Consider the following 23,158-nt stretch of genomic DNA (forward strand, 5'->3'; position numbering starts at 1 on the left):
TGAAGTTTTACCCTACAGAAACACATGGGAGCAGTTAAAGGAGGTAATGTTTTACCATATAATTCAATATCATTTTTAAGACAGTCTTCAGACTCGAGGGCCACATCTCCTGAAAGTCTCCCCCACACCAATTAAACACTCAGGATTTTGGTGTGCTTAAACCACTCCTGGGAAACAAGGCTGATTTGGGGCTATAACAAATTAAGCTGAAGCCTAAAGTAAAAATATAATATGCTCTGAATATAAAAAGAAAGAGCAGAAATTACAGGCTGTTAAGAAAATGTTGAGTCACTCAGTCTTTTTCTTAGATACTGACAGGAACAGCAGGAGAACATATCAGTAACAACTTCGGTATTTACCCGATCACCACGTTGTACTGCAGAGCTTCAAATTCATGAGAAATAAAGGCTGCCTGTGGGCTGAGCCTTTAGCATGCAGGTAATAAAGCACAGCCAAAAGCTCCAAAATAACTACTGAAGCTCCACTCACCTGCATAGAGACAGCTGAGAGCAAGAACAGTCACGTCCTGGAGACGTGTGGGTGTCAGGGGCTCCAGCACGGGCAGGGACAGCGTGTCCAGAGCCATGGTGACATCGATCACCAGCGAGTGGAACCTGTGGGCAGAACACAGGGTGAGGAGAGGCCCGGGAGCGCTGCCCTGTCAGCACAGTCATGACCTCCCCAGGCACAGGGAGGTGGCCCAGGCAGGGGTGGCACTGACCCGTTGCGCACGGCCGTGGCGTCGGCCACCGTGGCCGGCATGATGAAGAAGGAGTTGGCGGACACGGCGTCCTGGAAGCGGTTGATGTAGCGCAGGAAGTAGGGCAGGTTCAGGCACACGCGCAGCAGCTTCTCGGAGCCACCTGCCAACCACAGCAGCAGGGCTGTGTCACTGCCTCAGCCCTAACGGTGCTCGGTAATTGACTTAATTGCTCTTGGTGGTGAGAAAACGCCACCAGAGATGAGGCATAATAAAGGGATAAAGACTGCTTTCTAACACCCGCTGCTGAAGTTTGTAGCCCACACTTGTAAATGGGAGTCACAAAGCTCTGTGTCCACGTTACGGGGCACACCAGGTCCAGCTGGTGAGACTTGATGACCCCAAAGGTCTCTTCCAACCCTAACAATACTATGATTCTAATCCACATCTACTCAACAATCCATCCCATAAGGTATTTCCTACTGTCCACCTAATTTACCCCTCCAAACAAAAATACACTGAGCTCGTCTCTGCAATGAAAACTCCATTCCAGTCACAACCTCCCTTGGCAATCACCAGGCAATTCAGGGAACCCTTTAGGTCAGAGGGTTTCTTCCCACTCAGAGCTGTGAGATGTAACATTGGAAAGACATTTTTCCAGTACATTTTTGGCCCCAAGCTAGAAAGCTGATTCTCACCCAGTTCTTGCAGGCTGGCCACATTCTGAGCAATGAATATGCTCTTGGTCTTTGTTGCAGAGGTTTGATCTGTGGCAGCTTGATCTTCGCTCTCTCCTTCCACCTAAAGCAAGCACATACTAAATATATTACAGAGGCACTAAAAAAGCACATTATCTCTCTAAGTCTCTACACAGAAGCAAAGTGTATCAGCAGCACAACTCCAAACAGCCATGGATGTCACTGAACGTTGCATTCCATGAGGAAACAAATCCAGTATTGCTAATAGAGCACAAACAGTATTTGATTGTTTGCCTTTTATCCCATACAAGCAGGATTTATGTAGTTAAGAAAGGTTCTCTTTAACTTGTATCAAGAAGTACCACTTAGAGCTCTCTCTCTCTCCCTGCACTGAGTTAATAATGTCGAAATTCAGACTGTTTCTGTTTTAGAGGCTTTTTACCTGTGTCTCTGTTGTGATTGATGGTGATGAGGAGACTCTGGGGTTAAAGACTGATGTCAATTGGTTGAGAAAGTTCATCTGCACTTCCTTCTGTCTCAGCTCTGGGCTCACTGGGGAGGCCAATTCCTTCTGGTCTTCAACTGCAGGGAAAACAACAAACCCCATTTCAGCAAACCTCAGAATTTCTGAGCCTAACTCCAGTGTTGCAGTGAAACACACATATCTGAAGCCCCCTCCCTACCATCAGAGAGAGTTTTGACAGTCTGAGGCAGCTTGGCTGATTTCATCATCGCTGTGAAGGTGATGATTTCCGTCCGGTCCAGGCGGCTGCAGCCCGTGCACAGCCCCTTGATCAGCAGGATGAGGTGTTTCTACAGAAAACACAGACATCGAGTATCGCTTAAACTCTCTTGATTCCAATCCCTCCTCCATATCGTTTACTCTTAGCAGATGGATTAAGAGTAATGCAGCTTCAGCTGGTGAGGCCACTGCAACAGTTCTGAGCCACTCTGATCTCCCCTGAGGATCCAGACACATCCCTGACTGCAGGTAATCCAGGTCACTGACATTGCCTGTGCTGCCTATGGAGAACACCTGGAAAAGCTCTCTCTGCTGTGACACAGTACATTATGGGAACACTCCTCACAAGCCCTCCCTCTTTCAAATATATTTAAGCTTTCCCACAAGACAGAAATACAAGCAGGCAAGCAAATATCTTTAAAAACTCAACAGATAGCTGAGATCCAGGTTGTTGCACAAAACCAAACCAGAGTGTAGGAAACTGGAACTGAATTAAGCAAGGCTTCAGGTCACCTTTGAGTTGTGAGCAAGCTTTGATTCTGAGTATGCAGAGAGAAGATTCGGCAGGAATCAGAGTCTACCAAAGTGTACACCTTAAATACTTTAAGAGCTTAATTCATTTTGCTTTATGCATTCAACATTAGAGCAGATATTTCAGAATTAGAGCCCAAAGTCGATTCTCACACTGAGGCTGGCCCAGGAGGTCCCAACCTGTGCTCACCTGTGAAACAGCACATGCTTCGTCTGGGTTCTCAAGCCGCAGCAGAGAGAATTCAATCAGGACTTTACACGCAGCTGCCACTGACTGCAACTGGTTTCTGGGTACTGAAAAAAGCAGATCCTTGTACTCAGAGGAAGTTTTAAAACAGTCCAGTGTAATAAGCTCCCAATGCTGTCAATACAGCAGGATGCTCTGCAGTGTGGGTACACACTCCACCTCTCCTGCCTAACACAGATGCAATATAAACTCAGTCTCATTACAATGTAACCCAAGAAATGTCAGCAAAGTGAGGATAATTCCTTCTGCCAGACGGGAATTCAGACAGATAAAGCAGTTTCCCCAGCAACATTATTTAATGCTGACAGAAGTGCTGAAGAACATGAAACGAGTTCACAAAGCCCAATTTTTGTTGAAATTGCTAAATTGTCAGCCAAAATAACAGAAAATATTTTGAGTCACAATGTTTTGATCATTAACTCTAACACGGTAATGTAACTACAGAAGCCATGAATGGTTTGGGTTGGAAAGGACCTTAAATCCCATCCAGGCCCACCCCCTGCCATGGCCAGGGACACCTTCCACTAGATCAGGTTGCTCCAAGCCACATCCAACCCAGCCTTGGACATTTCCAGGGATGGCAGTGTTACAGCTGCTGAAGGATAATCTAAAAATCCTGAACACTGATTTAAACACTTGACCAAAATTAAATCAGGTCAATGAATGAGCAGCCAAAAAGGCAACACTGTCCAGTTGGTGATGGCCAAATACTCCCATCAACAAGCTTCCCTTTCCATCAGAGCTGACATTTCATGGTACAAAAGCCAGCAATGCTGGCCCTAAAGTCTAATTCGGCAAGAGGGCAAAAAACAAACACAAAAATCAACAGTTCTGAATTGCTTTTACTGCATCAGTAAAAGTAAATCACAGGAGCAAAAGAAGAAAAGGAACACTTACTGAGACCACACACAGTAGTGATGTAGTGTGTGGAAAGTGCAACGAAGGAGGAATAAAAAGGCTCGTACTGCTTGTCATGGTGCAGGATCTCAGATTCACTGCAAAGGAGAAGGGGACAGAGGTCAGCCAGACCCAGCACAGCAGCAGCACCACCCAACAGCCCAATGTGTCCAGTGACAGGGGCACAGCATGATGACAGCTCTGGGAACACAACTCTCATGTCTCCAGGACTGAGTCCTCCAGCAGCAGCCAGATCACGGCATCAGCAGCGCTGCCCACACAGGAAATGTAAGGAAATATTGTGCTGCCAGTGTTTCTCCTTCACAGCATCAACAGGTCAGGCTCCACCAGCTGCACTCCCTGCCAGAGGCTCATTAACCTTTAAGTTGTTCTAAACTCAGCTGCCCAGAGAGCCTGGACTGTGTGTTCTGCTAACGCTGGCAGGATCTGCCAGGCTGGAGCACAGGCATTCCCTTCCCATCGTGGCACTGAGGCAACTGGAGCTTGTGCAAGTCTGCAAATCAGAGGGGTCAAACCAGGCAACTGCAGAACCACAGCAGATACAGGCACAGCACCTGCCACCAGCTGGGGAGGGATTTGGGCAGGTAAGGCAGAGTCCCTGAGGCTTCTCAGCTACACCCACTGGACTCAGAGATCAGCCTCTTATGGCAGAGGTGACACCTTAAAGGTTCCCACCACACCTCACCTGCCAGACACGGAGAACACAAACTGCTCTGCCTCCACACCTCTCGTTTTTCCTGTGACAAGACTAAGGGATGTGCACATCTGCCTCGTAAATTATCATTTACTTTCTTTCACATTTTCATGCAGTGCTGTGAACAAGCAAGCTGGAAGAACAGATGATTAGACTCAGCTTCATTTTGCCTCTCCAAACCCAGCCAGGCTGGGTTCTCCCCCTCGACTGAGATTATTCCTGGAGGGCAGGTGGGGAGCACAGGGCAGCAGCCCATGGCACAGGCTGCACCCAGCTCCAACCACGATTTCACCATTCCCTGCTGACCTGAAAAAAGCCCAGCTTAAGCCCAGTCACCTTCCCTTTTTCCACCCTAAGCCATCGTTCCCAGCTGTAACATGAGGTGCAGCTGAAATAGAAACAACTCTGGAACAGAACCATTTCTCCACAAAAAACAGCAGAAAGAAATACTCATCAGCTTTGCAGTTTAACTTCCTAGGTCTGAAGGTTTATTTAACCTGTCTAAAAAGCGGAAATAGAAAATTAAGAGAGGCTTTACTGGAAGATATTTAACAGCATCACATGACTGAGTTCCAACACCTCAGGCCTCACCTCACCCTCTCCTGCCAGAACTGCTCTGGTGAGGAACAGCCCAGAGACTGAACATGCAAAGCAGCCTGTGCTCTCTCGTTTTCAGACATTAATTTTGTTCACCTACTTCTCAGGCCCAGCTCCAAGCCAGCAGCACTAGATGTATGTAAGTATTGTTAGGAGAACAAATTAGAACCATTTGGGAATAACAGAGTACAGGAGAGGCTGACAGCTCCTAAATTACTGCACAGGTCAAGCTGTGCACCACACAGTGCCCACAGGGTATAAAGAACACTGGGGTGCAGAATCCAGCATGAGATAGGGATTGGGTAATGGGAGGTTTGAGTTTTACTAAAACACACTGTGGATGCTGTGATAATGCAAAGTGGAAGGCAGCAGTCAAGTAATCATCAATCCTTGCAAATAACCATTGACAGAAGATAACAGCTCAATCTGGGATGTGCCAGAGTGTTATTCTGAGTATACAGTGACATTTAATAATGACTTTTCAGCCTCTGTACTATGGTTTATTGCTCAGAGGGGTTTTGCTTCCCAGGGCAGCTCACTGCTCAGGCTGAGGAGAAGCCTCTGTCACTTATCAACATTACTCAGCACCAAATCCCAGCTCCTGCCTGGGCTCTGCTCCCCAGCCCTGAGCAGCCCAAACACAGCCTGTCCTTGGGGCCACAGAGCAGCCTCTCCTTGGGCAGGCACTGCTCCAGGTGCAGCTCCCCCTGTGGAAACCCCTTCCCCAAAAACCAGCCTGGGGGGACTTCGCAGACACACAGTTCCTCTCCATCTGCACCTGTCCCAGTCAGCATTTCCATCATTTATGTCAAATAAAGGTCTAATTTCTGTCAATTCTTGAAGACACCTGCTAACAGGGGAATACCAGTAACCTGATGATGCTTAAACTTATAAATGAAATACCAGAGTAGTTAAAAAAAAGGAGTTTATTGATTTATTTTGAAAATAATAATACTGGTGATTTGGCTGTCATCACACCAAGTTTATTTAAGGGGAAATCCAGCCAGTTTGGGGTTGGCTGGCACCATCAAGAGCTTAACTTCTACCTTCTAAAAATAACTTGAACACATAAAAGATTTTCTGTGAGAAATCTAAAGATAGATTCTTGTTCAGTACAGAAAAGCACAGCTCCCTCCAGACACGAACAAGTTGAATATTTTCCTTCGTCATTCAGCACATGACATGAAACAAAAGTACCATCCTGCAAGAGCCCAAATCCTGCCAAATCATCAGACACCCAACTCCAACCTCAGGCAGTGCTGCTTGAAGGCAACAAACTGCTGTCTCCCACAGGAAACAGCACCAACATTCCCTCTAAAGGAGAAAACAGCCCTCTCCCAGAACACAAGTGGATCCACTCGAGTGTCCCTGGGGTAGATTGATGGAACACTCCACTAATGAACTTCAGGCACAGGGACAGCAGAGCTGCTCGGGGAAAAGTGACACTGGAATGGTCCCTAAAACAAAGACTGGCCAAAGAACTGCCCAAACCCATCAACATCCAAACGTGCAGCTCCTGGGGGAACAACAGCTCTGTGTGTGCAGGCACAGAACTCCCCGAATTAACTTCTTGAATCTGCAGCCTCCACTGCACACTCAGCCATTCTACATTAAACAAAACACCATAGGCTTTATTTTATCATCTTCCTCAGTGTACTGTTTATTTTATGTTTCCTAACAACTTACTGTGGCCAGGGTTATATCTCTAAAATTGAGCATGATGTTGTGGCATTCACATTTAGTGTTTTAGACCATAAAACAAGCTGTAAGTTGAATTAAATAACTGCGGTGGGTACTCTTCTGCTCTGACTCCAACCTGTGTGGTTAAGACAAGGCAGACTTGATTTGGTTCTGCTTTATTTCGACTTAAAATAGGAGAAGCATTACAGTGGTAAAGACTTAAGAGAGAAGTCTGGTCCCCCCAGAGCCCGGTGAGACAACACTTCCCACGGCCCAACCGGGCAAACTGTGACACGCCTGGACAAAAGCAAAACCACAAGAACAGTCCCGAAGCCTCTCGGCGGGGCCTGTCCGAGGTGCTGCGGCCGGGCGAGCACCCTCAGCCCGTTATGGGGCCTGAGGGCACCTCCGGGAGCCGCGGCCCCAGGACAGCGGGAGGAGCCGGGGACGGAGCTCGGGCTTTGCCCGGGCAGCCGCAGCCCCTCCGCCTGCCTTGCCGGGCACCGAGCCCGGCACCGGGCACCGAGCCGGGCCCCGCCTCAGCCGCCCCTCAGCCGCTCCCGCAGCGGCACCCCCAGCGCTCCCCGTGAGCGGGCGAAACCGAGGGGCGGCAGCCCCCGCCCGCGCTCCCTCACCTCTCGATGACCGAGGCGAGCAGCTGCGGCAGCTCCTTCATGTCGAAGGCCGAGTAGGACGCGGAGAGCAGCGGCCGCACGGCCACGTCCCAGCCGGGCCCGGCCGCGGCCCCCGCGCCGCCCGCCGCCATCTTGGGCTGCGCTGGGCCGGGGGCCGCGGCGCGCACAGCGCCCCCTGCCGGCGGGGCGGCGACCGCGCAACGTCGCGCCGCCCCATTGGCCCGCGGCGGGGGCGCGTGCGCACTGCGTGAGTCAGCAACTTTGGCGCGCGGCGCGTGCGCGGCGCGGGGAAGGCGGGGCGGAGGACCGTACATGCGCACTGAGCGCGCCACGCCCCCGCGGCTGCCCTGGGGCAAGAGGGAACTTGGAGCGGCCCGAAAAATCAGTCAGAAACCCCAAAAACACTGGAATGGCGAAAGAACCACCCGCTCCGAGAGTCCCCAAAAACACTGAAATAAGGAAACAACCCCCTCATGTTAATGCCAAAAAAACCCCACTTAAATAGTCAAAAATCCCCACTTAAGTAGCTCAAAACCCACTGAAATAGCCCCATAAAACCACTTCAGTGGTCCCCAAAAACACCTCAATATCCCCCCAAGACCCACTTAAATAGCCCTAAACCCCCATCTAAACAGCCCCAAAAATCCACCTAAATATCCTCGCAAAATCACCTCAATAACCCCTAAAAACCACATAATAGCCCCCTCAAACCCACTTAAACAGCCACAAATGCCCACTTAAATAGCCCCCAAGCCCCGGAAATAGCCCAAGAAACACTTCAATAAGCCAGACCCAGTCCCTGCTCCGCAGCTTTATTTTGGGATGTGGACACTGAGGGAGTGAGGGGGACATGGCCCCTTCCCAGGGGAACAACTCGATGCCAAACCGGATCCTAACAATTAAACTCCTCCGAGTTCAGAGCCGCCATCCCCGAGGAGACACTGAGAGGCGTCCCCCTGACCCACCCCGCCTTTACCCCAAGTGCTGAACACAAAAAAAAAGGCAGGAAAATGTAGAAACAAATGGGAAGGAACTGATGTTATCATAATAAATAAAGAACACAGAGAGACTTCAGGTTTAAATTCTTCCCACTGCTCTGCAGCTTTGTCAGTGGCTCCATGAGGCCGTTTCCCACTGACAGACACCCAATTCCCAATATTTTTCCTAAGGAAATCACCCAAGGTCTCTTCCTCACTCCAGGAGCTTGTTACCACATCCCCACAGCCAACAACCCTCTTCTCTGCCAGATGTGGGGGACAGGCTGAGGGAGAGCCCAGGATGAGCAGAACACACATCCTTAGGATTCTTTTCAACATCAGGGAGACACTGTTTTGGGGACTTTAAGGGAGGTTTGGGACCTTCTTTTTCAGTCCAAATAGACTAAAAAAAGTCTCAATTTTTCATATCTTCCGTTTCTCCTCACAGGAGACACGTGGGCAGTGCAGGTTTTGTTCCAGCAGCAGCTTTTCCTCACAAGTATCTTCCAGCCAAATGGAATAGAGGCGTTTGGATCCATCCCTCGGGGTGGGGCTGAGATCCCAGCCCAGCTGCTCTCCAGGCTGGGCCTCCCTCAGCGCCAGGCCCTGTTCAGCAGCTTCACCTGGGCCAGTCTCTTGGTGATCATGGTGGCAAACACCAGCCCAAAGAGGACACTGCTGATCAGCACGTAGTCATAGTCATCCTTGAGCACATCAAACTGCTTGGAGGGGTACACGCGGGTCTGGAAGATGTCCAGCCCGTAGGCTACAACCTGCAGGGGGAGATCAGGAGTTGGGGATGCAGCTTGGGGCAGAAAACCCCAAAACGATCCGCGCAGGGTTAATGGGAAGGAGTGCTGTGTTATGGGAGTTACAGAGGTCCCTGCGCCATGGGCTGTGGATTGGAATCCACCCCCCGATTCCACACTGAGCTTCCACCCTGCACTCACCAAGCAGGTGGACTCAAGGCCAGAGGGGGCTGTGTAGATCCCCCTCATCCTGGAGATGGTCTGGTTGTAGTTGATGAACCTCTCAGCGTGGATCTGCACGTCCGGTGAGTACGGGATCAGGTTCTCCTCTCTGCAAGGACAGAGAGACATCAAACCCCAGCCAGGCAGCACACACGGTTTCCTGATTATCAAAAGCTAAGCTAAAACAGCAAATTTGGGAGCTTTTCCCAGTGCAGACTCATTATTGCTGCAAGATCAGCTGGGTCAGGCTAAGCTGCAGCCATCTCCTTCAAGGCTTCAAAAGTTTTACAAATAAATGGAACTCTAAAAAATCCAGTTCCTCTGACTGCTCCTCCCTGAGAGTACAGACACCAGGCTGGTTTAATGACTGACCTGCTGTAATACAGCGAGTAGTTTGTAATACAAATACATCTCATCATCACAGACTGGGAACAGAAGCACAGAATTCTTCAGGTTGGGAAAGACCTCCAAGGTCATCTAGTCCAACCTTTCACCTGAAGGAACTTCTCTTCATTCCATGCCAAGACTGCTCTGAATCCAGCCAGGACAAGTTGTTCCTCTTCACACAACTTATGACACATAAAATCCAGCTCTCTTCAGAACCCTGAAGAGATGTTCTCACTCCTTCCCTACCTGCTCTGCTCCGTTGGGATCTCCGGGCGCCGAGGGTCCAGCAGAGCCTTGGGAAGGGACAGGATGGCCCCAGAGGGAAGCCCAACTGTGCATTGAAGGAAAAACATCTTAAACATCACAGAATCCCAGAAGAGCTGGGGTTGGAAGGTCTGGGGATCACCCAGTTCAACCCCCCTGGCCAGGCAGGATCACCAGGAGCAGGTGACTCAGGAATGCATCCACGTGGGTTTGGAATGTCCCCAGAGAGGGAGACTCCAGACCCTGCCTGGGCAGCTGTGCCAGTGCTCTGCCTCCCTCAAGTTAAAGTTCTTCCTCATGTTGGGGTGAAACTTTCTGGGTTTTAGTTTATGGCCATTGCTTCTCTGGGCACCACTGGAAAGAGTCTGGCACCTCATGGTCATTCCTGACATTTTCTGACAGCCAACAGAGACCCTCTCATGGTGCTTATCCCTGCACTTGCAGGAGTCCAGGACAAGCCCCAGGCATGACTTTCTGGCAGCAAAGTGCATTTTACTGGGATTTCAGTGCTCCCCTTCCTCTGAGCAGGTACTCACTGAGCAGGTGGCGGCTGGTGATGCCCCTCTCGGTGATGGTGGCCTCCATGGCACTGATGGCAGAGGGGAAAATGTAGGATTGCTGGAGGACCTGGGGCAGGATGGGGCGGTCCAGGGAGCTGAAGGCCGTGGCATTGTACTGCTCTGTGCCCTCGTAGAGCTCCAGCACCGTGAACTCGTTCCGCCGGGCCTTCGTGTTCCAGTACTGGTACTGCAACGAGGAACATCAGGGAAGCAGTCAAGGATCCAGGAAAATCACAGAGGGTGGTCACAAACTGCCTCCATGCAGGTTCACGAACTGCCCCCATGCCAAAGAGTTTTGCTTTTTATACGTTTTCCATATATTTGCAGCTCTGTAGATTACTATTATATAGTTATACAGCTCCTTAACTTAACTGACTGTAGCACCTTCCTACCCCTCCCTTAGATCTTAGAACAATAAGCTAACCTTGCTGGAATCTTATTTAGTCTTTGCTCTATAGTGAGCCAAGGATATCTCATTTTTTCCATGTATCACAGACATAATAAATGGGGGGTTAGCAGCTGGGGGGGGGGGGGGTCTTCAGTGGGGGCAGAACCAAAAGGGGGGATTACTTAATTAACTGTCCCTCTGACTGATTTAAGTATGCTGATTTGTTAAACTTACAGAATTATCAGAGTCCTGCATTACTGTGTGCATTTTGCAGTATTTGCACCGTGAAGGACCTTCATTACAGGTCACTGCATTTTATCACCTTAATATCATTCAGCTCATGATTTCAGGAGTCCCCTCAAAGAAGAAGCAGCTCTCACCACCACCCAGTTCTCAGAGTGCACCATGTGCACGGGCCCCTTGGCCTTTTTCTGCACGGAGGAGTGGATGATCCTGCCCGTGACGCCGTCCATGAGGTAGATGCCGATGAAGGTGCGCTCGTGGTGCGTGTCCGTGCTCTCGGTCACCACGGCCAGCAGGTTGGGGTTCAGGGACTGGGGACAAAGGAGAAACAGCTGAGACTTCCTTTCAGTGCTACAGACACCTCCTTCTTGCTTTTCATCTGGCACTGAGCATATTGTGAACAAATTAGCATAAATCATCCCAAGAAATCAAGCTGTTATTTCCCCAGTATTTTTGACTGACTTAATTGCTCCATGAAAACATTTTTGAAAAGAAAGCTCCAAAATTAGCATTTTTCCACAGAGACACTGGTGTCCATAAAGAAAAACTGTCACCTCAGGGCAGCTCATCCCAATGTAGCAGCAGGAAATAGTACTGGGATCTTCCCATGGGATAACCCCTCAACAAAAAGCCAACAGAGCTGCAGCAGCACCTTGTAGAGGACGCTGCGGTCGCCCATCACGCGGCCCTGGGAGTGCACATGCTCGTTGGACCTCTTCCCTTTGACAGTCACAATCCTCTGCACCTCCGTGGGGATGGCCACCTCCCAGCTCTCCTCTGTGCTCAGGTCCTGCAGGGAAAAAGCATGTGGGAGCTTGGATCCCATCCTCCAAGGATAACATCTCCACCACTAGGATGGAGATTTCCTTGCTTTGGGATTTCTGAAGTTTTTTGGGCGCATTTTGAGGCTGAATGTTCCAGTTCTGAGCAAAGCTCCATGAAGGGAACTGAGATCTGCCATTATCCACAGGGCATTCAGGGAAGTGCAATGGGTCTTTCATACCTTTTTCAGCCTAAATCCAGAGAGTTTTCCCTGCTCAGCATCAACTAGGTAAAAATAGATGGAATGGGCTATTTCTTCTAACTGGCGAAGGACGTTTTTAGTGGCTGGGAAGGGTGTAACCTGGAAAAGAAGAATTGAAACATGGGTTAAAAACCACTGATACAGACAAAAAAATACCCTGGAATGAACCAGAAAGATTATTTCTAACATGTTTATCAAGATAAGGTCTGCCTTACCAGAATAACCTCATAGTTTTGTGTGAAATGTGGCTCAATGGCATTTTTTTCCATCTTACTCCAAAAGGGAGGAGAATAATTAACCAGAATGTGAAGAAAACTGCCTCCAGGCAAAGCAATTTACCTTGTATTCATCATCAATCAGGAGCAGCACTTTGGCATAGTCTTGATCCATAATGGGCAGAAGCAAAGTCTGGAGAATTGGACGTTTCAGAACAGGAGGAGCTACTTGGCTTCTCTTCCCAAAGATGGGGTTGAAGACATACAGAAAACTCATTTTGGTTTCCTGAAAAACAGGGTAAGTTTTACCTCTTGTTTAAGTTTAAAAAACCCAGTTTTCTAACTGTTACTTGCTGGTGCTGACTATTCATACCCTGGGTTCAGCTACTCCATGCTGAAAATATTCTGTTTGGAATCACATATTTGTCCAAACATTTATTCCACATTTGTCTATAACAATCACGATCATTTTTTAAGTTTCCTAGGCTTCTGTATCTGCTCCCTCCAGATCCTTCTCCCCTGCCATCCCCATATCAGTGACAACCAGATGATATCCAAGAGGATGGTTTTATTGCCCTGTCCAAAGGCAGATTTCCATGTCCAGGAGGGGAAGGGAAGAGGCCTCACCTTGTCCTTGACAAGCAGAGTGCACTGTGGAGGGTGGGGGAAATGGGCTGTTGTTCTCTGCACCATCAGCTTGAAAGAGGAGCCTGGTTTCACATTCCTGAGGTATTGCTTCCACAGGATGGTGCCAGAACTGCTCTCAATGCCAAAAAGCTGAGGAAAAACACGTGAGAAAGCTGAAGTTTAGGGAAAAAACACTCTCCCATTCAAGCACCGCATCTTCCTCTGTCATATCCAACAGTAAGTTAAGTCTTAGCCCCCCTTTAAAGCCACCACAAAACATCCTGTGCATCTTCCCATTATTTCTGCCCAAGCCTGGCTTAAAACAGGGCTGGGAATTCCTAGCTGAGACTCTTTGCTCCAGCCTGGAAACAGATTCTGCCCTGGCCTCCTCACCTTGCCCGAGGCAGTGACCATCACCATCATTTTCTGGAGGTTGAATTCATCTCTGGCCAAATTGTCAATGTTAATCTCATTTTTAATCTGGCTCCGGGGCTTCCTGGCATCGTAGAACATCTTCCAGAGATGGGCAGTCCAGGCCTGCAGCAGGATGAGCTGGGACGAGAGTCGCTTCAGGAACATTCCCAGCAAACCATCTGCAAGTGGCACCCACAGTGACAACAGCAGGGAAAACACACACCAGGGCCCACCCCAGAGCTGAAATTGTGGTGTCAAACGCTGCCATGCACAAACCTGGGTTACTCCCTGCCTCCCACTCTGCTCTAAGTTACAGTTGCCGTTTCTGTGACAGACTCTGGCATTTACTGACCTTTCCCACTCCACACTCATTCCAAAATATGCCCTGAACAACTGAAAGCAAACCTTCATGCAGAGGATTTTGTGTTCCTTCCCACTGTGCCCACCTACAGCTCCCTCACCCCTACAGAAATCCCTCTGCACCCACTACACAGAGGAATTAACAACACTTAATTCTGCCCAATCAGGGTTTGTATTCAACTTCCTAAAGTAACCAAAACACAGGATTTCAACTCTGAATTGTTTCAGCCCCTGAGGAGAGCAAGCAGAGGGGACCAGTGGCACCAGGAAGCATTAGGCAGGAGCAGAGCACACTCCATGCAGGATGGGGTTACCTTGGATAGCTGCATCCAGGACAGCAAAGAAAAGACAAAACAAAGCAAAAAAAAAAAAAAAAAAAAAAAAAAAGCTATTGGAAATGAGTCTTCCAGAAAGAGTCACAGGAAACATTTAGAAGACATGGCCAAAACTCCTCCTACTGCTGCTGACTGGTTTTTTTAATGTAACAATGTAATATATTCATGTCATCTGGATTGGATTTCCAAAGTTTAGACAGAAAAGGGTTTATTTCTGCTCATTTTAATTGGCATCAGTAGAGATTTAAATTAATCTCTAAGCTCAGAGTAAACAGAAAACAATAAACACATTTATTTAGGAAGGAAAACAAACTCACAGAGATAATTCTGTTAAACTCACCTGCTTTCTTTCCAAATTCTCCCTCCAACTCAGCCTGTGCCCCTGTCAGAGGCAGATCCACCATCTCCAGGCTTACCACCTCTGCCAGAGACTCCTCTCTACTCCACACAACTTTTCCTGGAAAGAAATAAGAGCAGAATATTGGAAAAATCAACTTAATATTTGGGAATTGACTCATTCAATATAAGAGTATCTTTCAGTGCAACCCTGAAATGCAGATCATCTCTTAATGAAATGCAAAACTGTGTATAAATATCTAATGTCATTAAATTAACTATTTCATAAAAGACAAATAGTTAATGCAACTGGAGCCACTTCTGGGAAGAAAACCTCAGGATCAGTAAAATCAATCTGGTGCTTCAAAAAGGTTACAGTCATTGAGTCTATTTAAAATAAGAGATTCACAGTGTGAACTCCTGGATTCCTTTAGAACCCAGGAAAATTCCTGTCGCTGAGATGGGACTTTCAATACTTTCTGTAAATTGACATTTTAGCCATGAGGACCTTTTCTGAAAATCTTTGAGGAAGATATACACCTGCACTTACACTCTCATCCTACAAAGAGAGTTTTGAAATCTGCAGAAAACCCCTGAAATCCAAAGGCTATTCCCACACAAAACAGGGTAGAGTTATTTATCCAGGTGAGGGTGAAAGAGTCTCTTGTGTCTTTTATGGGACTCAGAAAAGTTAAATTAATTTTTTCAGCTTCCAAGGAAAGTAATTATAAAATATAATCCTCAAGGACACAGAATTTTCTCCTGGTGACTGTTACAAATGGAGGAAGCTGTTTCTGGGAATCACCTGGCTGCTGGAGGAACATGAGCATGTGGTCCTCTGTCTGCACCAAGGCTCGATATCCCACAGAGTCATCCTTCTTCAGGAAAACTTGGATGTACAGCTGGGAAAAAAAACCAAACCAAACCAAACCAAAACAAAACAAAAAGGCAAGGAAAACAGTGAGATTAATGATCACATCATCTCCTTGAAGAAAGCAGAAATGAGGTGAAACCAGAGCAAGCAGGGTGATGCTGTAATCCCTGGAATGGTTTTCCCCTTGGCTGAAGGGCTCCCATCCTGCCAAATCAGGGAAGGGAGGGCACTGCAAGGATGGAAATAACCCCTCCCTGCTCACCTGCTGTGGCCTGGCTCCTCCTTGCTCCAGATTAAAGGTGATTGTAGTGTCCAACAATCTTTGCCCAGTTTCAACCAGGTAGAGGTTTATGTTGTAGGTTTGATTGGAGCAGGTTAAGGAATCCTGTAGCAAGGGGCAGAAAACAAGGCTTACACACACACCACACCAAATCCTGCAGCAGGATTCCAGCAGAATTCCCCGTCCAGCAAAAACTGCAGCTTCAAGATATTTTTAGGCTATATTTTTAGGTTGTACAGTTGGTGTAAGAGCTCTGTCATTCTGCTCCTGCAGGTGAAGGAATAAAATGGACTGACAAGAACTGGAGAACAAGGGCACCCCGTACCTGCCTCCGGGCATCCTCCAGAGTGCTGCCAGCATGGAGGCCATCAGAGCTGCCAGGTTTCTGAAGTGAGGATGAGAGGAGATGTAACATGGCTTCAGACACCAGTAAAGTATAAAAAAATTAGTTTTTCAACTGCCTGACAAGTCTCAGCTTGCCTGTGACATCAGGCAGGAAACAGCTTTATTATGTTCTATTCTGTTTCTGATAAAAATGAAACTAAATTTGATATCCCCAAGAACTGAAACCCTCTGTGGATCAGGAAAGCCAATTCCTTGTCACATGCCCACCTTCCATAGGGCTGAAAACAGGATATTCACTGAGCCAGGCACAGCCTGAGCTGGGCGTAGTCAAGCCCTGCTTATGTTATCACTGAAACTTATCAAATCCTCCTCTTCCTCAAGGGGCTCCCCATCCCTGGGCCTGTGAAACACCAGTGGAACCCACTCCCAGTGCACATCCCCAGAGCAGGGCTGGTCCCAGAAGACAGGAATTGTGCTGACCAGTTCACTCCTGCACGTCAGGACAGCGGCCACCGTCTTCTCCCCGGTCGTTGCAAAACTCACCAGAGCTGCCTGGAAAAGGAAAAAAAAAATAGCAAGAAATCATAAAAACAAAAAACAAAAAACAAAACAAAACAAAACAAAAAAATAAAACCACCAAGAATACCACAGTGGAATTAAAAGCAGATGAACTATCACAGCCAAGTTTTAAATTGTATTGTTTCCCCAAATTCAAAAACAAAAAAACCTACTTCTCATAAAGATGGGAACAGTTGACCTGCCACAGGTTTTTGAGCCATGCAGCCCAGAGTTACTGAGATTTTTAACACCTGCCAGCTAGCCCAGCAGTCTGAAGGATGTTCAGCTGCACTTGGCCCTGTCCCTGGTACATCTGTGTCAGGTACCTGCTGGAAGTCCCGGAGGTGGCTGAGCAGGCCCTGCTTGTACTGCAGCAGGGAGAAGTGGCTTGGGGACAGCTGCAAGAAGAACTGAGTCCGTGAGGCGCTGGTCACACTGGGCTGAGTGGCCAAGATCCTGGCCTGGAAGTCATCTGCAAACTCCAGCTCCAAGGACTGCAGGGGAGACAAGCACATGTGCTGAGAGAGCTGTCCTTCACTGAGACCAACACCTGCCTCCCCTCAGCAGCAGTCAGAGATTCCCGGAGTCAGGGGACAGAGCAGGAGCAGGGAAGGCTGAGGCTCCATTGGAGCAAGGCTCAGAAGACATTGATCTAGGAGTAACAGACAAAAAGCTTTCCCACCCTTCCCTCAATTTACAGATTACGATCCCCGATCTCCAATCACTCCCCAGTTCACTGACAGACTGGGGAAACAACTCCAGCTGGAAGCAGAGTAGTGGGGCAGGGAATTGCAGGGATGCTCCTGCAGCAGCTCTCACCTGCAGGGGGATGTGCCTCATGTCCTGCTCGGTGTCCAGGGCACAGACGTGCAGAGAGCGCGCGGCCGTGTCCACACACACCAGCACAGCCTCGCCCACCACGGCACAGGAGCCCTGCAGGGCCCCCAGCCACGGGGCTGCCACCCTCACCTGCACACAGACACAGCCAGCAGTCAGCAGGACACGGCCCCAGAGGCACCCACGTGCACACAGCAGCAAGTTCAGTCAATTAGTTTTAGCCACAGCTGAGAAAAACGACCTGCCAGCCTGGGGTTTATGGGATAATCCTGACTAACAGCTGCCAGTGTAGCTCGGGTTGGCTTTCAGGGCATTCAGACACAAAATGCCTGGTTTGAAGGCAATGCCTCACGGACAGGGAGGGTTCTCTGTAGCACAACAATTGATTCCTCCACCCCCCACACCACAGGGTTGGAAGGCCATTTGTTCACAACACATCCAGCATTTTGGCTTGTGTTGGTTTAGCTTGGATGGTAGAAACTAATTAGTGACTAGAGAGACTTCTCTCTCTAAAAAGACTAAATCTATCTTTGTACCCTTTCATTTAAGCCTGCTTACTTTTCTCCTAATCCTATCTCACAGCAGAAAAAACACTCAAACCACTACACTACATTTAACAGAGTCAGGCAAATGTAAAACCATTCCATGCTCCAGTACCTGTTTAGTGATTTCTCCATCCTCTACATTGAACGTTAAGATGTTCAGGTGGCTTCGGGGAATGATGCCAACCACGTGGATCACTCCAGTCCCACGGGAATACAGCAGCTGGTACTGAGTGCTCTCACTGCAGGACAGGCAGCAGCCATGAAGCACCATCCTCTCACACCACTGTTTGCACAAGCACGAGGCAGGTGCAGCCCCCTTCCCTCTGCCCCGTGCCAGGGGCTCACACCTCTCCTCAGGGGGGTTCTCACCTTTCTGGCAGGTGTTCCACCCACTTCTGGTGCCCATTGGACAAGTAGTGCAGAGACAGGGCTGCCTTCTTCAGCACTGCCACGTACTTCACTGCCTCAGGGAGCCCCACCAGGGCAGCCCCCTGGAAACTGAGCACAGGCACGAGGAATTAGAGAATTATTTTTCTACTTTACCCTGGGGAAGGGACTGGAGCACCAGGAGCAGCTGAGGGAGCTGGGAAAGGGGCTCATCCTGGAGAAAAGGAGGCTCAGGGGGACCTTGTGGCTCTGCACAACTCCCTGACAGGAGGGAACAGCCAGGGGGGTCGGGCTCTGCTCCCAGGGAACAGGGACAGGAGAGGGAACGGCCTCAGGCTGGGCCAGGGGAGGCTCAGCTTGGCCAGCAGCAGGAATTTCTCCATGGAAAGGGTGTTCAGGCCTTGGCAGGGGCTGCCTGGGGAGGTTTAGAGTGCCCATCCTTGGAGGTGTCCAGGACATGGCACTCAGTGCTCTGGGCTGGGGACAAGGTGGGGATTTGTAAGAGATTGGACTGGATGGCCTGGAAGGGCTTTTCCAACCTCACTGATTCTGGGATTTTCTGCAAGGTTCAAGCATTCATAAAGAATTCACCCCAAATTTGGTTTGGAAACTTTACATCTGACTAATCTTTCTCTACAATACAAACCCAGACCAGGCTCATGACCCATTTTTTCCTTCCCAGACCAGCACTACAAGGAGAAAAACCCCATTCAGACAGGAAATCCTACCTGCCAGTGTCCAGGGAGGTCTCCCAGTTCAAGCCCCCGATGTTGGTCTCCCAGGAACGCAGGATTCGTCCAGCATTGGACACAGTGATGGCATCTGGAGAGGAGGGGAAGAACACAGAGCTTGTACCACGGGCCAACAAAGGGATGGGGTCTGCAGATCCAGCCTGTGCTCTAACGCTGGCTCCACACCCCAGGAGCCGGGCCAGCCCCTTACCCTGCCCGTGGATCAGCATCGCATCGATGGCTCCTTCCGGGGTGCCCTTGTCCACATGGCGCCACACTGCAAGAGACAGGCCCGAGGAGTGCGGTGTTTGTCTCCACGAAGGCGTTTGTGTGTCAGTGTGTTTAACCCTGGGCTGCTCCCAGAGCCGGCCCTAAGGCAGCGCTCTGACCCGCGGGCTGAGCCGTCCCGCCCGCCCAGCCCCAAGAGCAGCGATAACCTTTGCGAGGAACAACCGCAGTGACCCTCGGCCCCAAAGCGGCCGCACTCACGGATTTCACCGCTCCGGGAGTTCAGGGCGGCCACCACGTTCTCCTCGGTGGCCACGACGAGCTTCTTCGAGCCCTGCGAGGCCTCCAAGGAGGCGAACTTGAACTTCCCCACATACTGCTGCCTCCTGCGAGAGGGAAAGGGAGCGCCCGTGAAATGGGACCGGGGCGGGAACGGCGCGGCGGGCGCGGGGCCTGTCCGCGGGAGCGGGGACCCAACCCGGCGGGACACCCGGCGGGACCCCCGGCGCTCACCAGTCGAACTTGCCCACTTGGTCCTCGTAGACGGCGGTGGCCAAGGGCAGCAGCGCCAGGACAGGCAGCAGCAGCGCCCGCGGCCCCACCGCCATGACAGCGGCCCCGGCGCCCGGGGGGCCTGCAGCGCTGCGGGGCCGCCCGCGCCGCCGCCTGCGCGGGGAAAGCGCCTCAGTGCCGTGGGGAGCGGACAGGCACCTCACGGGGCAGCCCCGCCCGCTCCCAGCAGCCCGCGCGCGGCGCGGGGCCCTCGCAGCACGGCGGAACCATGCCGAAATCCAAGCGGGACCGCAAAGGTGGGAGCGGGGCCCGAACCCTGGACACCGTGCCCGGGACAGCCCTCTGCCCACCCCCATTCCTGTCCTGTCCCCTTCCCCCTTGTTTTCCCACTCCTCGATCCCATCCCCCATCGCAACCCAGGACACCACCCCTTTCACCATCCCCTTCCCTACTCCCGTCCCGTTCTCCGTCGTTTTCTCATTTCTCCACCCCGTCCATCGCCCCCTTCCCTCTCCCCATCCCCTTCCCCATCCCTCGATTCCCTCCCCATCTCTCATTCCCTTCTCCATCACCATCCCCTTCCCCGTCCCCTTTCCCATCCTTCATTCCCACCCCCATCCGTCCCTGACGCTCTCTCCGCTCCGCTCCCGCAGTGTCCCTGACGCGGACGCCCCGCAAGGGGCTGGAGGCCAAGCAGGCGCTGATCGCCGAGGTGAGTCTGGCCCGGGCCCGGGCTCCTCTCCCCTCTCCCTCTCCCGCCCGTTCCCCCCGCCCCCCGTGCCCGTCCCGTCCCGGTAACGGCTCCTCCGCAGCTGCGGCGCTGTGTGGACACCTACAAGTACATCTTCGTCTTCTCGGTGGCCAACATGAGGAACAACAAGCTGAAGGATGTGCGGAACGCCTGGAAGCACAGCAGGTGGGCAGGGGGCCGGTGCGGGGTGGGAGATGCCCAAGGGGCTGAGCTCCAGGGCTGACATCCTCCTCCTCCTGCTCCTGGGCAGGATCTTCTTCGGGAAGAACAAGGTGATGATGGTGGCGCTGGGCCGGGAGCCGAGCAGCGAGTACAAGGAGAACCTGCACAAGGTACTGCTGGGGCTTCCTCTGGCTGTCCTAAAGCTTCACCTGGGGTATTCTTTACCCTAGAATAACATCCTGGGATCACCCTTCGGTGGGCGTTTTAACTGAATCCATCCATGTCCTGCCATGAAGGGTGTGTTGTGAGGGGAGCTGTGCAGGTGAGGTCCTGGTGCTCCCCAATCCCCATGGATGCTCCTTTCTTCCAGGTCAGCAAACACCTGAGAGGGGAGGTTGGGCTTCTCTTCACCAACCGCACCAAGGACGAGGTGGATGAGTAAGTACCAGTCTGGCACAGCCTTTTTGTTGCCACAAAACCCCAAGGCTCCCTGCTGCTTCCCTTAGAGCAGGGATGGTCTCATGGGCTTTTCCCACTTGTCTTGTCAGCCATTCCTGTGACAGCAAGGCAGGATCATGGAAGAGTTTGGGTTGGGAGGGACCTTAAAGTCATTTCACTCCACCACCCTGGACACTTCCAGGGATCCAGGGGCAGCCACAACCTGAGTAACCCCAGACCGCAGGGCAGGCTGTGCCCCAGGGATGGGTTGGGAGGGACCTTAAAGCTCATCTCATTCCACCTCCCTAGATGCTTCCAGGGATCCAGGGCCAGCCACAACCTCAGTAACCCCAGATCCTAGGGCAGGCTGTGCCCCAGGGATGTTCCTCCCCCAGCTGAAGCTCTGGTTGCCCCTCTGTGTCCCAGGTGGTTCTCCAAGTTCCGGGAGCTGGACTTTGCCCGCGCTGGGAACAAGGCGCCGTACGGGGTGAGCCTGGACACGGGGCCCCTGGAGCAGTTTCCCCACTCCATGGAGCCGCAGCTGCGGCAGCTGGGGCTGCCCACGGCACTCAAGAAAGGTACAGGAGGGGCAGCTCAGGGTTTGTCTGGGCAGGTGGGAGCTCTTGTGAAGAATCTTAAATACAGAGCAGGATTTAGGTCTGGGAAAAACCTGAGGGATGACTTTCTTCTTGTTGGGCTGGGGCTGGAACTCCTTATGTCCTTGTGCTCTTGCTCCCAAACTCATGTCAAAGGCTGAGTAAAACCCCCAGATTTCTCCACAATGCCATCCTTTTCCCAAACTCATGTCAAAGGCTGAGTAAAACCCCCAGACTTCTCCACAATGCCATTTTTTTCCAGTGGCAACAGCTTGGATTAACCCACTCAGGAAGCAGGTTTGGGGTTTTAGAGCTGATCTCACCCATCTCCTTGGGGTGCACTGATACTGCATGGGAAGGTGTCAGCTCCAAGGGGTGGTGTTGGGGGGTGTCCTGGCTCTGCCCGCTACATTCCAGGGGAGTTCCCAGTGCCTGGGATCCTACATCCAGGGTGTTGCTCTGCAGGAGTGGTGACACTGCTTTCCGATTATGAAGTGTGCAAGGAAGGGGATGTTCTCACTCCGGAACAGGCCCGTGTGCTGGTGAGTAACACAACAGCCCTGCTTCCTGACACAAAATAACTAATAATTAATTAACACAATTCCCAAAACTCAGCAGTAGTTATTTTGGTTCCTGCTTTGCTCCACTTCCCACCTGGAAGCGGAATTTACTGTTTTGCTAGGTTGGGCAAAGAGACAGTAAAGCAGGAATGACAGATTTGTGTCCTCTCCTAGAAACTCTTTGGTTATGAGATGGCAGAGTTTAAAGTCACCATGAAGTTTCTGTGGAATTCTGAGACTGGAGACTTCCAGAAGCTCGTGGGAGACACAGCAGAGGAGGAGGAAGAAGATGATGATGATGATGATGACAGCAATGAGGACTAACAGCTTGGACACCAGACAGTTCTATTTTAGGGACAAAAAGAGGAGGATATTTCCCTTCCCTGGGTGTACCTGGACTGGGATGATCTTTATATAAAATGACTAACTGTGGGGTTTTTTATATTTATGTAAATATCTATGTGAAATTTCAGATGGTTATTGCTGCTGCCTGTTACTGTTGGTGTATCCTGGGATCTGAGGAAATACCAGCTCAAACATGAAAACTGGGCAGAAAGGGAGTAAATGTAATAGAACTTTGATATAGCACAAAGGGAAAGATGCTGAGGGTTTGTTATTCTGACACAGAAGATACTTAGCTCAATCCTTGGAATTTTGCCTTATCCCTGGCAGTGTCCAAGGCCAGGCTGGATGGGGCTTGGAGCACCCTGGGACAGTGGAAGGTGTCCCTGCCCGTGGCAGGGGGTGGAACAAGATGGGATTTAATGACTGTCCAACCCAAACCATCCTGAAATTATGTGATTCAAAGTC

The 23,158-nt window shown here is 50.5% G+C and overlaps 3 protein-coding genes across 5 annotated transcripts in view; 1 reads left to right on the forward strand and 2 right to left on the reverse strand.

The window, feature by feature from the left end:
* The window catches only part of UBR4 (ubiquitin protein ligase E3 component n-recognin 4), a gene marked incomplete at its 5' end in the record, with an annotated part of 82,483 nt that extends 74,910 nt beyond the window's left edge, over positions 1-7,573 (reverse strand). For all 3 annotated transcript variants that reach the window (XM_083876649.1, XM_083876648.1, XM_083876647.1), the window contains 8 exons: positions 490-614; positions 722-863; positions 1,399-1,501; positions 1,841-1,980; positions 2,082-2,211; positions 2,862-2,965; positions 3,816-3,913; positions 7,443-7,573. In XM_083876649.1, coding sequence (XP_083732775.1) covers positions 490-614; positions 722-863; positions 1,399-1,501; positions 1,841-1,980; positions 2,082-2,211; positions 2,862-2,965; positions 3,816-3,913; positions 7,443-7,573 — 973 coding nt within the window. The remainder of the gene's footprint in view (positions 1-489; positions 615-721; positions 864-1,398; positions 1,502-1,840; positions 1,981-2,081; positions 2,212-2,861; positions 2,966-3,815; positions 3,914-7,442) is intronic.
* Positions 7,574-8,238: 665 nt separating this feature from the next.
* Positions 8,239-19,944, reverse strand: EMC1 (ER membrane protein complex subunit 1). The gene is made up of 23 exons (XM_083876806.1): positions 19,842-19,944; positions 19,590-19,714; positions 19,312-19,377; positions 19,098-19,191; positions 18,352-18,480; positions 18,095-18,221; positions 17,420-17,569; positions 16,927-17,094; positions 16,523-16,594; positions 16,023-16,082; positions 15,680-15,802; positions 15,349-15,445; positions 14,548-14,664; positions 13,492-13,691; positions 13,099-13,248; positions 12,596-12,757; positions 12,236-12,355; positions 11,885-12,022; positions 11,370-11,543; positions 10,578-10,788; positions 10,024-10,108; positions 9,370-9,499; positions 8,239-9,192 (listed from the first exon to the last, which is right to left on the reverse strand). Exons 1-23 carry the CDS (start codon positions 19,934-19,936, stop codon positions 9,013-9,015), a joined length of 2,973 nt encoding a protein of 990 aa, XP_083732932.1. The 5' UTR covers positions 19,937-19,944; the 3' UTR covers positions 8,239-9,012.
* Positions 19,945-20,087: 143 nt separating this feature from the next.
* Positions 20,088-23,096, forward strand: MRTO4 (MRT4 homolog, ribosome maturation factor). The gene is made up of 8 exons (XM_083876852.1): positions 20,088-20,137; positions 20,495-20,553; positions 20,654-20,757; positions 20,843-20,924; positions 21,125-21,192; positions 21,619-21,770; positions 22,254-22,330; positions 22,523-23,096. The coding sequence occupies exons 1-8, from the start codon at positions 20,110-20,112 to the stop codon at positions 22,670-22,672; spliced, it is 720 nt and encodes a 239-aa protein (XP_083732978.1). The 5' UTR covers positions 20,088-20,109; the 3' UTR covers positions 22,673-23,096.
* Positions 23,097-23,158: the final 62 nt, after the last annotated feature.

This window comes from Zosterops lateralis (assembly GCF_965231275.1).
Source record: "Zosterops lateralis genome assembly, chromosome: 22".
Taxonomy (NCBI): Eukaryota; Metazoa; Chordata; class Aves; order Passeriformes; family Zosteropidae; genus Zosterops; species Zosterops lateralis.

Coding starts and splice junctions, on each gene's coding strand:
- MRTO4 (XM_083876852.1), top strand. CDS start 20,110: ATGCCGAAATCCAAGCGGGACCGCAAAG. Junction 20,925..21,124: donor ACAAGGAGAACCTGCACAAG/GTACTGCTGGGG, acceptor CCTTTCTTCCAG/GTCAGCAAACACCTGAGAGG. Junction 21,771..22,253: donor GCCCACGGCACTCAAGAAAG/GTACAGGAGGGG, acceptor GTTGCTCTGCAG/GAGTGGTGACACTGCTTTCC.
- EMC1 (XM_083876806.1), bottom strand. CDS start 19,936: ATGGCGGTGGGGCCGCGGGCGCTGCTGCTGCCTGTCCTGGCGCTGCTG. Junction 17,570..18,094: donor ATGGAGAAATCACTAAACAG/GTACTGGAGCAT, acceptor GTCTGTGTGCAG/GTGAGGGTGGCAGCCCCGTG. Junction 15,446..15,679: donor GAGGAGCCAGGCCACAGCAG/GTGAGCAGGGAG, acceptor TTTTTTTCCCAG/CTGTACATCCAAGTTTTCCT.